The sequence below is a fragment of the Camelina sativa genome, chromosome 11 (assembly GCF_000633955.1).
Source record: "Camelina sativa cultivar DH55 chromosome 11, Cs, whole genome shotgun sequence".
In the NCBI taxonomy this organism is placed as follows: Eukaryota; Viridiplantae; Streptophyta; class Magnoliopsida; order Brassicales; family Brassicaceae; genus Camelina; species Camelina sativa.
The window spans coordinates 7,532,711-7,547,592 of NC_025695.1; the positions used below are offsets into that span (position 1 = coordinate 7,532,711).

The window sequence follows — 14,882 nt, forward strand, 5'->3', positions numbered from 1 at the left end:
TCTTGGTGAACAATAAAGAGCAAAGGCTATGTTGTAAGTTAAGACAATGTCACGTGAAGGGCCGTGTGTTCAAACTGTTCATCGACTCTGGTAGGTCCAAGTCAACGCAAGCTTATGGACACTTGTTGAGATCTGAGAGGGTTATTATGGAGAAAACGGTAGTTTGAGTCCCCACAGACAGTAGCAGTGAACCGGTCGGTTCTGTGCCTGTGCGGGTTTGTTGGTTTTGTCTGTTTCCTCCTCTAGTGTTTTAGGGTCTCGTGCCTGAAAACTACAGTTTTCTTTTCCTCGAGTCCATTGTTGTTTTATCCCTGTCCCAAGTAAAAACTACACATTTTGATGCCGGGATCAAAAAGTATATAATTTGATTAAGATGAAGGGTGTAAAGTACAATTTTTACACTTTTGTTTTTGGTTTGTTATACAATCAGAATCTAAATACATCTGGATCATGATAAACAAGTTAAAGATTATACTAAAACTTTGACCTCTCTTCTTAGTAAAGGGAATATTAAATTCAGAAGCTGTACGTACAAACCTAGAAGGAAATTGGTAAAGATATACTATTTGTCAAAAGAAAAAGACATTATTAAAACAAAATACAAAGGGTTAAATCTCCAACCATCGTTGTTTTCTAATTATCAATGACACACACAAGAATGGGTTGTGACATGAGACAAGACAACCTTATCTTTAACGTCAGTGGCGCAGTAGTACTCAAGTACAGTTTATCATTATTGCAAACATTTAACGGTAAATTCTAAACTTTGTCGACACAGGAAAAAATATAAGTACCATACACTGCACTTGTTCAATATTGTTGGGTGTTGGGTCTCTATCTGTAAAAATGTCAGACGTTTTCCTTTTTTTCTTTCTTGTAAAGGTGTGTGTTAAAAGAGTCGTCGCACTATCTCAGAACATTGTCTTTATCTTCTCACCACGAAAATATATGCATTGATAATACGTACGTGCTTCCATTATTCTCCCCATACAACAACACAAGTATCTAGCAACTCTTTACTTTATTTTAACATTCGGTGCATTGTAATTTTGATACTATTTGTACAGACAGATTGTTTGTGAAATACAAATAATCGATCCAAACAAACTAAAAAAACTTTAATTGGTTCGAATTATAAAAGCTAATAGTTTGACCCCCAAAAAAGAAGACATTAAAGAAAATAGTTAACATTGCTTGGATGGTCATATAGTTGGCTTATATCTCTATCCGGAGAAAGTGAGAGATCAATAATACCCTACAAATAAAAGTTTTGAGGGGTGATGTTTAAAGAGAAAAGACCCCTATGACATATGCAACTAAAAAAAAGATCAAACTATTTATCATTACAAAATGTCGATATGTGGATTAATTTGTTTGTGTCAGTATCATTCAAAGAGAACCACCGTTTATTATTCTATACGTACGAGTTTTTAATTTAAAAAAAAATAAGTCTGTCAACGTAACAATAATTCCAGGCCAGTGTTGTTGTCTTTTGATGCTCACATAGGGAACAATTGTATCTAGACTTGATTTTCTTTTCTCATATCTATCTCTTGCTACGTTCAAGATGATAATATTAAAATCTGAAGAAAAAAAAAATAGTATGGGAAATTATTTCTTTGTGGATGAGTCATTCTATCACGTACGTTGCTTCTTCTGATCATGCTCATCAGAGATGAAAATTATTGTCTGTGTTTTTATTAAATAAAATTATACAACATCTATCACTTCTTATATTATGTAAAGCCATGAAAAGAATACACGAAAAATATAAAATGTCGGATATATCTGACATATATTTTTTTATGATTTTGAAGTTGTATCATTAGGTTAGTGACTACAAAATGTCAACTATTGTCAAATTTATAAGCAATAATCAGTTATTTTCCAGTAAAACCATGAAGATGTTATTCCTTTGTCCATTATTTGTTTTATATCAACTCATATCCATGGTTTTTTTTTTTTTGTAATTCTCAATTATGATTTTGCTTTTGCTTTGTTAAGCAAACACAAAACGAGTAAAGGTGATCACAATGTTGTTATAAGAATAAATTCGGTTTCTTCTTTTGACAAAATCATCTTAGCAAATTGCAATTTCATGTTTGCTTGTAAAGGATAAAGGTCCAAACATAACGCATTAAAAAAATTAGAAAATTTAGAGGCTCGAGAAAGTAGTGATGGAGAGAAGAAACATAGAGTTGGTTTGGAGAAAACATGATTTGCCTTTTGTACAACTGGTTTTCAAATCCAGAGGGACTATGCATATTGAAAAGCATTACTAAAAAAACAAAAAAAAAAGAACTAAAAATTAAACTAACATTAAGATTAGAGAAGACATCATTTGCAAGTCCTCAAAGAGAGTCTCTTCAAATTCCTTGTTCGATCGATCTTAGTTACTTCCCCACTGTTTGTGACCAGGGACCCATTTAGGACACTTGGGGCTTAAGTAACTATCAACAACCCTTGAGTTCAATAGCTTGATGATCGGAGCAAACTTCACACATCTCGGTGTCTTATACTGATTAATAGATGCTCCCAGGCTGATGGCGTAATCCATGAGTTTATCAAACGTTCCTGGCTCAACAATCTTGATCTCTAGCGGGCCTATGGACTTGTCACTAACCCTTCCTTGTCTATAAACAGTGTTGAGTGACTCTTCTACGGTTAAGCAGCAATCCTCAAAGACCGAAGGAGGGATCGGTGTGTTTCCATCCAAACATAGTTCCCAAAACAGGACATAGTGGCCCGGGATAGAACTTGTGTCTGCATAGCTTGTGTACTCAGAGAGGGAGGCATCGAATGGAACAAGGTGTGTCACTGCGTTCTTGACCGCGTTCTGAAGCTCAACCTCGTCGGTCTTGTCGGAATCTATGCTCAAGACCACATTCTTGCGACATATGAAACTGAATTGAGGCGCTTTGTTCTTGAAACCAGTCACTCTCAACAAATCACCAACTCTGTATCTGCAAAGGCCTGCAACAAAATCACAAAACTTAGATTAGACTCTTGACATTTTTAATCTTTTTAATATTAGGTCATTCGTCTTTTTTTGTCTTACCGGCGTAAGTGGTGACAACAAGCTCATACTCCTGACCGAGCTTGACGTCAACTAGATCAACAAGCTCCTGTTGCTCTTTCTCAGTGAGTGCTTTAGGAAGGTTGATGGAGTTAGTCACACCGTTGTTTCTATGAACAGGCAAGAACTCGAAATAAGCCATGGTTGGTATGAGCGTGTAAGAGACCTCGCTAGGTTTGCAGAGTGGCCTGAGGTTCACTCCAAAGTAACACTCGGAAGAAGCATACATTGTGCAGACAAGAGGCAAGCCGTTGCTGTAGTAATCCAAAGTTGGAATGTACTGAGACATTGTCCCAGTCACGATCACATCCACATACTTTGTGTTAGGCCACAGCCTAGTGATAATCCCTTGCCAAGACGATTTCTTGCACTCAAATTCCACGAAATCAGCAAGCTTTGGGCTAGGTTTAAGGATCTTGGCGACAGCCTCACGCACTGACGGATCGGTTATGAGAGCATTTAGAGTACCGGTTCTGATGTCACGGACCAACTCGGTCCAGTGTTTCTCAAGAAACTTGATGGCTCTGATGAATCCAGAGGCGAAGACAGCTCCGACTCGAAGAACCTCCTGGTGTTGGCATAAGCCACAGAGCATCTGAGAATACATGCTCTGGTAAGAGTCAGGGCAAAGGATGGTCTCGTTGGGGCTAGTGTAGTTGGTGTAAGGGTCGTAAGGTCTCTCTTTGAAATGGGAAGATTTGTAGTAGCTGGTTAAGACAGGACGAGCAGGGAGGCCTCCAGGTGTCTTGGATTCGGACTTGATGAACAAGAAATACATCCCTTTGCCTTTGTCGAGACCAGGAACAAACTGGCTCATCACAGGCATCAAGAGACTGTAGAGGAGTGATCTTCTGTCTAGCTCCTCTTCGATTGTTGGCATTAGCTTCCTCTCCCCACCAGATGTCCCAGAGCTGTCAGATAAACATATATAAATGATTTGTTAGCCTCTAAACATTTTTGGGAAATTTCATGAAAAAAAGTTGTTAAAGTTTCAATCTTTTGGACTACTAATCTCCCAAAAATACCTTATGAATCTTCCAATCCTAATCTCAAACTTAATAACTATGAAATTTTAAAAAAAAATATACTCTTAAGTCTTGAAAGGTTCAGGTCAGAGAAAAAAAAAACAGAGTGTGGAACCAAAACAGAGAAAAACAGAGAAGAAGGGAGAGAGAGAATGTATGTAACCTGGTGAGGAACTCAGAGATGGGTTTGGAAGAGAGGATAAGGGATTTATCACCATTAGCGATCCTGTTGATCTCAGGCTGGATATCTTCGTAAGTAATAACAGGCATGACGTTTTTGAAAGTCTCACGGTCTGTGCGACCGTTAAGGTCATGTCGCCTGAGATACTCGACGTCAGCATTGCGGGTCAAGATCTCCTCCAAGACCCGCCTCTGGACTTGGTCGGCGTTAGAGGTCAGGTCTTCGATCAACTGAAGCTTTTGCTTGTTCTTTTGGTCAAGCGTCATCAGATCGAAGACCTCTAAAGACTCGTGTTTTGGTGCCTCAGGCATGGTTTTTGGTTTAAAGAGAGAAGAAGTTTTGAGATGGATAAGTAAAGTAGATAAGCTTCTGTATGGTTTTTTTGTTTTTGCTTTTCTTTTTTGCAAATCTTTTAGTGTGTGAGGAAGAGAGAAAGAGAAGGGTCGATATATATAGAGAAGAAGAATGAAAGGCAAGGTGAAAAAAAAAAAAAAAAANAAAGTATACAAATACAATGGAGGAAGATGAAGGGTATAAACGTCATTTGGTAATCAGTTAATTCAGGAATTTAAGTGAACGCTTAATAATATTCGTGCTTTTTTAATTATCTAATTTAATTTTTTTCATACTAACAAAAGAGGAATGCGACTCTTTTTCCCGTCATGGTCAAAACCTGTACTGGGATGGATAAAGAAGGTCTATAATAATGACATCTATAGTACACTTATATAATTCATACACTTTCTTCTAGTCTTCATGTTTTTTTTTTTCCTTTTAAAAATACATATATTATAGAGTATATACTTTAGACTTAGCATATAATTGAGCTGACTTGAGCATATAATTGTAAAGATTTTTGTAGTGTTTGCATTGTTCTTGTTTCGTTTTTGCACAGTTGTTAAGAAATTTTCACTTCACATATGAACAAAAACTTAACTTTAAAAAGCAAAGAATTACAATTGTCGAGAGGAGGCAAATACTATAGCCGTTACTCATCAAGTATCAAAATACTTTGAATTAAAGTTTGAATTCTACAATAATGCAAATTTGATGCAATACTTAAGTCTAATTATATCAGTCATCTCCATCATGGAGAATACAAGTAATTAAAAATCCCATTAAACTATCTCAATCAGAAGAAGTATGACAATATTAAAATAAAGTGTCCATCCATAACAACAGGGGAGTGAGAGATGAGAGAAGCACGGATTTAAAATAACGGGGGTATTTGTATACTACCCGGTTGACCAGCATTACAAAACCGGCAATATCCGGTTAATCCGCAGTAATCTCGTACGGGGTTGTCCCACAAATCACCGGCAAACCCAACTTTAACCCTCCTTTTGTTTCTTTTAAATACCGTAATTAAGCTAAAACCATAATCATCTCTCAAAAACGGCGTTCACTGGGAATTTCTCGCGTTATCTCGGCGAGAACAAGTAGAGCGAGAGAGAGGTGTGTGTGGGGGACCAGACAGCTGGACTCCAAACTTGATAGGTTGACACGTGTAGGGGATTTGTTGCTGTTTGTACTAGTTTGGTGCCTTCACGTTGTTTATTTTGAACCCCCCCTTTTTTTTTTTTTTGCGTTATCAATTTGTTCTGTTCATCATCCATGTAAATCAAATGAGTAGAGTTCAACATTTTTTTGTTTGGGTGTGAACACATTTCTATTGTATTTATTTAAACACAATCAACGTGAAACATTTAGATAAGCTCAGCGGAATAAATACATAATTAAATTTTTATTAAAACTATATATTGCTTAGTGTCTAGAACTGAAACTTTACTAACTAATCGTACGTACGTGTTTGAGATTCGATTTTTTTAGTTTTGAAGAACCGCATTGTGATTAATCTTGGAATTATATTTTTGTTTCGCTTTTGAAAAAAAAAATATTCGTGTTTCGTTTTAGAATGTGCTGTTATGTTTTTTTTTTTGAACGAAATAGAATGTGCTGTTATGTAGTTTATGAACATGCTATAGAAACGCAGGGCAAAGGAATCCAATGAGTGTATGTAAATAGTAACGTTTACGTAAGAATGTTTTTCTTTCAATAAAAAAAGAAAGAAAAGAAAACGAAATTCTCAATTTTAGATAAATATGTATATATGAACATATAATTGATTTCATTAAGCAAAAACTAATGGCTAATGTGTGCTGTGATCTGCTATGGAAATTTAAGAGTAGTACGCTATGTAGACGTCTACGTACGTACACATGCTACTCTTTAATCAATTATACGTACTACGTACGTAGACGTCTACATAGCGTACTACTCTTAAATTTCCTTTACATCCTCTCGGTATCTTCAATGATGAAATGAATTTTCAACTACCAAGTGTATATCTTTTAGATTTACAGCATTTGGGAAACATTATAATCGTGGGTTAAATAAATTCCATACTAAGTCTTGATTGGACAACTCGAGTGACCCATGAACCGTTTCGATCGTTCAGTAACTATAGATACCAATTACCAAGGACTGGTCAGATTAAAGTACCATAACATTCAGTTCTATACAAAAGCATCCGCAAGAAATGCCAATTTGGCCTGTTAAATAAAGATTTATTCATTAGGGTTACGATATTTAAAAGAATTGTGTATTGCATGTACAACTACAAATAGAAAACATTCGTTATCATTCTTATAAATATAGACGGTTCCTGGTTTTAATCCTAAACTCTTCTCTCTCTCTCTCTCTCTCATTATCAAAACTATAAATATTAGGCACGCCCTTTCGTGATCATGTATTACAAAACTCTCTTTATTTTAGGAATTTTGGTTTTCACAGAGATTATCCCAACATGCCACGCGGGTGTTCCCCCCACCCAAAATTAGGTGTGGGCAGGTGCCACGAAGGATGATGCAGTGTAATACTCAAAACGAAGAAAAGACGTTTTAGGAGTTTCAAATCAAGCTCTAAAGACTAAAAGCAATCCGTACTCTCTCACACTCTTTCACAGTTATTGTTTGTGTGTTTAGTAATAGTAATCCCTAATTATAATACGGAACCTTGCGGAGTCGGCGGGAGACACCGACAGTCATTAATACCTTTGACCGGACCTGTTGACTTTTAAAATATCATCTTCCAAGCTTTTCTGTTTTCCCAATTCTAACGTTTTCAAAGTTAGTTTCTCTTCCTCAAACCTTATTGAAGTAAATGACATTTTCTTTCTAAATCATGATATATGCCAGTACCGTACCGCAATAAAAACTGAAAACATAGTAAAACCCTTTAAAAAAAAATTCATAAGTAAACTCTTTCCTTGCTATCATTCTAGTTCTCACAACCAGTGATAAATGAAAACAGATTTTGGTATGTATATAGTGTATTAGTGTGCCTTAATGGCAATGCAGACATTTTAGTTTTACACAGACATATTTCGCATGGATGAACGAGATGAAAAACTATGGGAACATGTAACTAAAGCTGTTACTTAAGTTAATCCTTTGTTAATTACAAGTCTTCGAGCTTAATTAATAATGACGGTGTTATACAAACGTGCATGTGTATGGTTAAATCTTGAAAATGGCTTTACATGGCCTCGTATTAGGGTACAAGATAGAGAATATTTGCCTTTATTTAAGGTGATAGGTTATTATTAATTGTTTAATAACCATGTTGTAAATATCTAAGTACGTATTTGATTATGGAAACCCAATAATGTGGTCCTTCGCTTATTTGTATATCATTTTTTTTTTCAACCAAAAAAGTAAGTGTATATAGTAATATTCTTTTGTTTCCTTCGTAATAATGCTGTCAAAGTCCTAGTTTGTGTACACATTATATATCAACTTTTTTAAGGAGTTCGTAGTTCATAAGTATCAGGTCTAACATAGTTAGTGTATTAAATTGTGTAGATTTTTTTTTTTTTTTGATAAGTATGTGAATTTCATATATAATGAAGGTTTGTAGTAATTACAACAAGCTGAACACATCAGAACATCCCATGCCAAAAAAAGATAAAAAAACACGGAAGGTTCTATGATGAAAAAACAGAGAAGTAGGTATGCCTAGTCATACTTCAACTAAATTTGCAGCAGGTCCCGAAAATGTTTACGCTTCTGCTTCTGCTTTGCCAAGACTGCATCCCTGATTTGCCGGTCTAGGGCCTTGAACAGGGCAAAGACATCAGTGGATACTCTGTTGTGATATCTATTATTGCGTTCCATCCAGATAGAGTAAAGAGTGGTTTGTGCGACCAGTCTACGGAGACATCGAGGAGAGGTATTATCTTTGACATTCAGCCATGCCGAGAGTGCGTCCCATGTGTGAAAAGTGAACGGAGTGTAGCCTAGGCGCCTGTTGACTTTCGACCAAAGTTCTTCACTCACTTCACAGCGTAAAAATAAGTGGTCTCTGGTTTCTACATAAGAACCACACAAACAACAGCCTGTCTCTATTTGTAGTCCCCATCTTGCCAATCTTGCTCGTGTAGGTAGTCTGTCTAAGTGCATTAACCAGAACATAAAAGCATGTCTAGGAATGACCCCTTTAAACCATATGTGATCCGTCCAAGGGAGATGATCTGAGCGTGGCCTTACAATTTCCCACGTTTTCTTGGTAGAGAATTTCTCAAGTTCCTCAGAACCTATCAACCATGTAAAAGAGTCCGGGATAGAGCTTACAGAAGGAAGTGGTACGATGGTAAGGTGGATATGAAGAGCTTCTGCTTCCCTTGATCTTGCAGGTATGAGCAGGACCCATCGAAGAGCAAGCAAAGGCAACCTTCTCTTTGAGTGGAATTCCAGTTTGAGAGGGACCTGAATTCCCCAGATAGTCAATTAGCGGACCAAATGGAGTCCACCAATCATACCAAAACCCGATGTGGTTACCATTTCCCAGATTGCACCTGATAAAGTTGCGAGCAAGAGTACGCAAGTTTAAGATAGATTTCCATGTCCCCGAGCATTGCTTCTTTGCATCAATAAGCCATAAGATGTCATCTTTCAACTTTGTGTTTCGGATCCATTTAGCCCACAAAGAGTCATTTGCTGAGAATAACCTCCAAACGAGTTTAAGGCAAACAGTTCTATTCCATAAATTTAGATTTCTAAAACCAAGTCCCCCTTCAGGTTTTGGAAGGCAGAGTCGATACCAGGCTACCTTTGCGGTTCCTTTCTTGTTGACATCACCAATCCAGAGAAAATTAGAACAGAGCCCTTCAATCTATTTCAAACATCCTTTAGGAAGGATGAAAGCAGACATCCAGAAATTAATTGTGCCATAGATAACTAAAGTTATTAATTGCTGCCTATCAGCATAGGACAAGGCTCGAGAGGACCAGGATGAGAAGCGGTTGGTGATCTTTTCCAGCAAAGGTCTGTACTCGAATATCCTGAGCTTCCTGTGCATAAGAGGCAAACCAAGATACCTTATGGGAAGTGAACCAATCCGAAAACCAAGAGAAGCAATCTCAGAGGTTTCATATTGGTTCACCCCTGCAACAAAAAGTTCTGTTTTGCTCATGTTCATGGATAATCCGGAGATGCTAGCAAACTCTTGGAGCACCTCTGTAATCTTTATCATGGAATTTTTGGAACCATCAAAAAATACCATGATGTCATCTGCAAAGGCTAAGTGAGTTACCTTCGGGTCAATGGCCATTGGGTGATATCCAATTTGATTTGTATCATAGCTCCTCAATAACATTTGGGAGAGTCCTTCCATTGCTAGAACGAATAGATAAGGGGACAGGGGGTCTCCTTACCTCAATCCTTTGGCGCCTTTAAAATAACCACAAAGTTCTCCACTGATGCAAACAGAGAAGCTGGTGGTGGAGATGCATTGGAAAATCAGAGAAATGAAAGGGCTCGGGAAGTTCATGGCTTTAAGAGTGTTAATAATGAAGTCCCAATAAACCGAATCAAATGCATTCATAAGATCCACTTTCAGCATTCCTCTTTTTGATATATTCTTTTGGTTGTAACCGTGCACTAGCTCCATTGCCAGCAGGACGTTCTCAACAAGCAGTCTTCCTTGGATAAAAGCTGACTGGTTGCTTGAGATTATGGCGGGAAGGACTTTTTTGAGTCTATTAGCCAAAATCTTTGAGGCGACCTTATACACGGTATTGCAACATGCAATAGGTCAAAATTCAGACACTCGATTGCATTCCATTGTTTTGGAGTTTACCAGATTTGAAGAATTCCATGATGGCCTCAGTTAATGACTGACCGACAGTATCCCAATGCGCAGTAAAGAATTCTACACAATATCCATCCGGACCCGGAGCTTTGTTCTTGGGAAGAGAGAAAACCACACTCTTTATTTCAGCAGGTATCACAGGTTGGGAGAGGATTTGAATTGCATCAGGAGAGCATCTTTGCAGGATAAGGGAGGAGATCTCCTGTACTGAGGTCGTCAAGCGGTTCTCTTGCTTCCCAAGCAGATTCTGATAGAAGCCCACCACCATATCTTGAATGCCTTGCCTTGAGTATATGACTAGATTATGATCATCAAGGAGAAAAAAATTTCACTTTGGCCTTGCCTTGAGATAATAGATCTGTGGAAGAAACGTGTGTTTTTGTCCCCTTCTTCCAACCAGCATATCCTCGATTTTTGTCTTAGAAAAGACTCCTCTGCCTTTGCTAAGAGACACCACTTTTTATGTAATTCCTGTTCATGCAACAACAAGTGAGCTGATGGAGCATTCAGAAGATTTTGCTGACATTGGAGAAGAGAAGAATAGACCGCTTGAACTCGCTTTCCAATATCAGAGAAATTTTCCTTGCTGAAATCTCGTATAACAGACTTTAACTCTTTAAGCTTTTTGGAGATCTTCAGCATTTTAGATCCAACGAAGTCTAGAGCATCCCACCACTGTTTGATCAGAGAAGCGAACTCCGGATGTTGATTAAGCATGGCGAAAAACTTGAAAGGCTTCTTTACTTTAGGCTTATGACAGTCCAGAAATAAACAACTCGGGCTGTGATCCGAGAAACCTGGCTTACCAAAAACAGCAAGAGAGACAGGAAGGTTGATTGCCATATGTCATTCACAACAATTTTGTCTAGATTTTTAGCAACAAAACCAATATCATGCTTGTTTAACCAGGTGAAAGTGTTGTCGCAGTAAGGTAGATCATAGAGTGAGGAATTGATGAAGCAGTTTTTTAGGTCTCTCATACCACTCGGTGAGGAGTTGATGTCTGCGTTGAAATGTTCATGTGGAGAAAGAACTTGATTGAAATCACCAAGGATAGTCCAAGCTTTATGGGCTACAGCTGAAGATTTGGACAGATCTTCAATCTCTGCCCATAAAGGTTTGCGAGCCGCATTGCTGAATGATGAAGCATACACAATGGACACGACAAACTCCTCGGTAACAAAAGGCAGCTTGATTAAACAGGTAATAATCTGCAACGATTTACTAAGGATAGACACTTGAACAGATGGATGCCATAAGATCCAAATCTTGCCAAGGTCCGAAAACTCGTAGTTACCTTCAAAAAACCAGCCCGGAAATACGCAAGATACTATACTTTGCGATTTCAAAGGACTGACATGGGTCTCTATAAGCCCACCAAAAAGCGGTTGATTAGTGTTCAACCATTTCCGAAAACTCTTACGCTTTATTGAATCGTTAAAACCTCTTACATTCCAACAAAAAATATCCATAAAGGAAATGGGTTTAGAGGAGTGAAGGGCCTCCAGCCCTAGCTTTACGCAGCTTCTGTCTTATCATTCTTTTAGAGACAACTTTCAAAAAACGGTCAGATGCATCATCTGGATTATCATCATCTCCAGAGAGATTGACTGAACTTGAGTCCAGAGGAGATCCATCGAGGTCATTATTCATGATAGGCAGATGAGAGAACAGATTAGTGGTAAGATCAATACATAACTCCCCTTATTCTAGTCCCATAACAGAAGGTTTTGGGGGTTCTTGCCTAACAACCGTCTTGCCTGGATTCAGTTGTTTGCTCAAATCCTTACTCGAGTTGATAACAAGAGTTGACACCTTCAACGGAGAGACCGGTGCTGACTGTGTTACTAGCCTCCATTGGACATCCTTGGTCGACTTAGCTATTTTTCCACGAGGTGTTGGGACAGGGAGAGCAGCAGCAGGGTTAGTAGAAGGTACATGACCAACAATAGGGAGTTGAGCCTGTACTGGTCTCTTGCCATGTTGCTTATCCTTTTTTGCTCTTGGGCACATATTCGTATAATGCTTTACAGAACCGCAAAGAGTGCAGGTCGAGCGAGCTGTAGAGCATCTGGAATGACCCACCTTTTTACAATGACTGCAAAGAGATGGGATCCAAGGACTTGAGACATGTATTCTCTTGATCAAACCTGACTCGAATCTTACATTAACTGCATCAGGGAGAGGTTTCCTTGGATCTATAACAGTGTAGACCTTGGCTACCTCAATGTTTGTTAGATTTTCAGTCTGAGGATGGAGGCATAGCGGATGACCCACAAGACCAGCGATGTGTTCTAGCCTCTCTCTATTGAAAAATTCCAGAGGCACACCAACAAAATCGAGCCACACTGGAACCATAGAGAGTTCCGGTTTGAAGGTGTGACATTTGGGGACCATTTTGCCACAAACATAGTCTGGCCATCGATTTGCCATAGACTTTGGCTCAACATTCTTCTTCGAGCGTTGGGACAAGGAACTCTGAAGAGATAAGAATTACCTTCCATCTTGGAGGCCGTAATATCTCTGTTTTGACGGCTCCAAATCCCGTTAACAATCGCTTGGACTGCACCTCTGGGAGGAGGGTCGTCGTAGAATTGACCAAGAATGAAACAATCCCAAGCTTTTTTGTTTTTTTCAATGACTGAATTTGGGATTGTAACGCATGCTTCCCCTGATTCGAGGGTAAAAGGAGTACCCTTCTTCTCAAGCTTTATCGAATTTCCATTTATAAGATTCTTCCATGGAAAGTCAGACTTTGTTGAACTTGAGCCCGATGCATTTGTAGGAGTGGTCGGGCTGTCAATCGCTATGGCTGTCGTGGCTTGTGGAGCCTGGGCAACGATTTGTGCTTCAATTTCAGGTACAACAGCCAAAGATGTGGTCGCTGTAGCTGGAACAGTGGAATTAGGTTTTGAATTTCAGCACCAGTGACCGTAGTGACGACTGTGCCAGAATTGAGATTTGAATTGTTAGCCGGGCACAGTATGGGCTCAAGTAACACCATTTTTTTGTGGTGGAGGCGGATTTTACACCAACTGGTATAGGAGAAAATTGTGTAAATTGTGAAAGTAAATATTTTATAATGAAAAAAAATAAACAAACAATGCTATGACTAAGTATGATTATTGGGATATATATAGACTAAGTCTAAGTGGCTAAGTTGATTCATGGATATAGATCTTTATTGTTTGCTATCGCCATTTCTTGGACTAGCTAAGGTCATGCTATATAAACAAGGACAAAAAAAATAGAGTAACTCCTACTAATAGAGAAAATTTGTTTTAATAATCGATCATATTTATAGTGAAAAGTATGTGTAATTCTTATTGTGTAAAGTATGAACTACAACATAACTGATATCTCACCTGTAAAGTATGAACTACAACATAACTGATATTTCACCAGAAAAATGAAAGATCCAATTTTGGGTATGCAATTTTTATGCTGGAGATATCGGTAAACGAGGCAATTATCGTTTTAATTTGAATAATTTTCACCATATTATATGTGAATGTGTGTGTAGGAAACGTGAAGGGAGGATCGTGTCACCGACGAAGACGATAAATATTATGGAGTATGTTTATCAACTCTAACTAAAATAAGAACAAGATAAATGATGAAATGAATAATGAATGGGACACTAATGAAAGTTGATTGGTTAAGGAAATGGCTTAAGAAACCACATGAAAAAAGTGGCTACGCTTTCGCTTTGACAGTACAAAAGAACTTCGGATTTTTTTTTGTTCTCTCCATATTTTCTCATCTTTTGATGCAAATCAAATCTAAATGTAGTTAAGTGACATAAATCATGGGATTTTCAATATGTAGAGATATTTGTGCATGCATGTGTGTATAATATAATCCTTAAACTTTCTTTAGCTTTTAAGCATCATGCTTATAAATTATAAATAAGGAGACAGGTCACTAATGATGGAACCATTCTATTGCAACAACACAGCTTTTATTGTTAGTCCTTTTTCTTTCTTTTTGTTAAAAGACTTTAACTTATATAGTAGTTAGTTGATCTTGATCGTTCTTTTCCTAAACTAATTTTAGAGATAATAACTAATAATATAGTTATATTGGATCGGATATAAATTTCAATAAATAAGAATCAATCAATAACAACACAACATAGGAGGGACAAATGTAAAATCTACAAGTAGAATCAAGAAACTCGACGATGAATTTTGATACACAGTAAAATTTTACAATATATCCTGTATTCTATTTTGTCATCAAACAAACTTTTTTTTTTCTTTTGATACAAATTGCTAATTACCATAATATAGTTTTACAAAATATTGTTTTTGTTATTATTTAGTCTAATAAGAAATTCTGAATTCAACTTTTCGAGCATTATTTGATGCGATGTGGATTGGGAGTCATGACATCATTTATTGGTTTGGAAATAGATTCGTTCGTGGGAGAAGAAAGTAAAAGGTTTATA

At 37.5% G+C, this 14,882-nt stretch overlaps 1 protein-coding gene across 1 annotated transcript; it reads right to left on the bottom strand.

Annotated features, from left to right (window-relative positions):
* Positions 2,179 to 4,711, bottom strand: LOC104722205 (indole-3-acetic acid-amido synthetase GH3.5). Its single transcript, XM_010440341.1, has 3 exons — positions 4,265 to 4,711; positions 3,059 to 3,987; positions 2,179 to 2,973 (listed from the first exon to the last, which is right to left on the bottom strand). The coding sequence occupies exons 1-3, from the start codon at positions 4,591 to 4,593 to the stop codon at positions 2,390 to 2,392; spliced, it is 1,842 nt and encodes a 613-aa protein (XP_010438643.1). The 5' UTR covers positions 4,594 to 4,711; the 3' UTR covers positions 2,179 to 2,389.

Bases quoted from the DNA above. Each gene is read 5' to 3' on its own strand.
- LOC104722205 (XM_010440341.1), bottom strand. From the start codon at position 4,593: ATGCCTGAGGCACCAAAACACGAGTCTTTAGAGGTCTTCGATCTGATG. The intron at 3,988-4,264 runs GTTACATACATT...TTTATCTGACAG, and splicing joins ATCTCTGAGTTCCTCACCAG to CTCTGGGACATCTGGTGGGG. The intron at 2,974-3,058 runs GTAAGACAAAAA...ATTTTGTTGCAG, and splicing joins TGTTGTCACCACTTACGCCG to GCCTTTGCAGATACAGAGTT.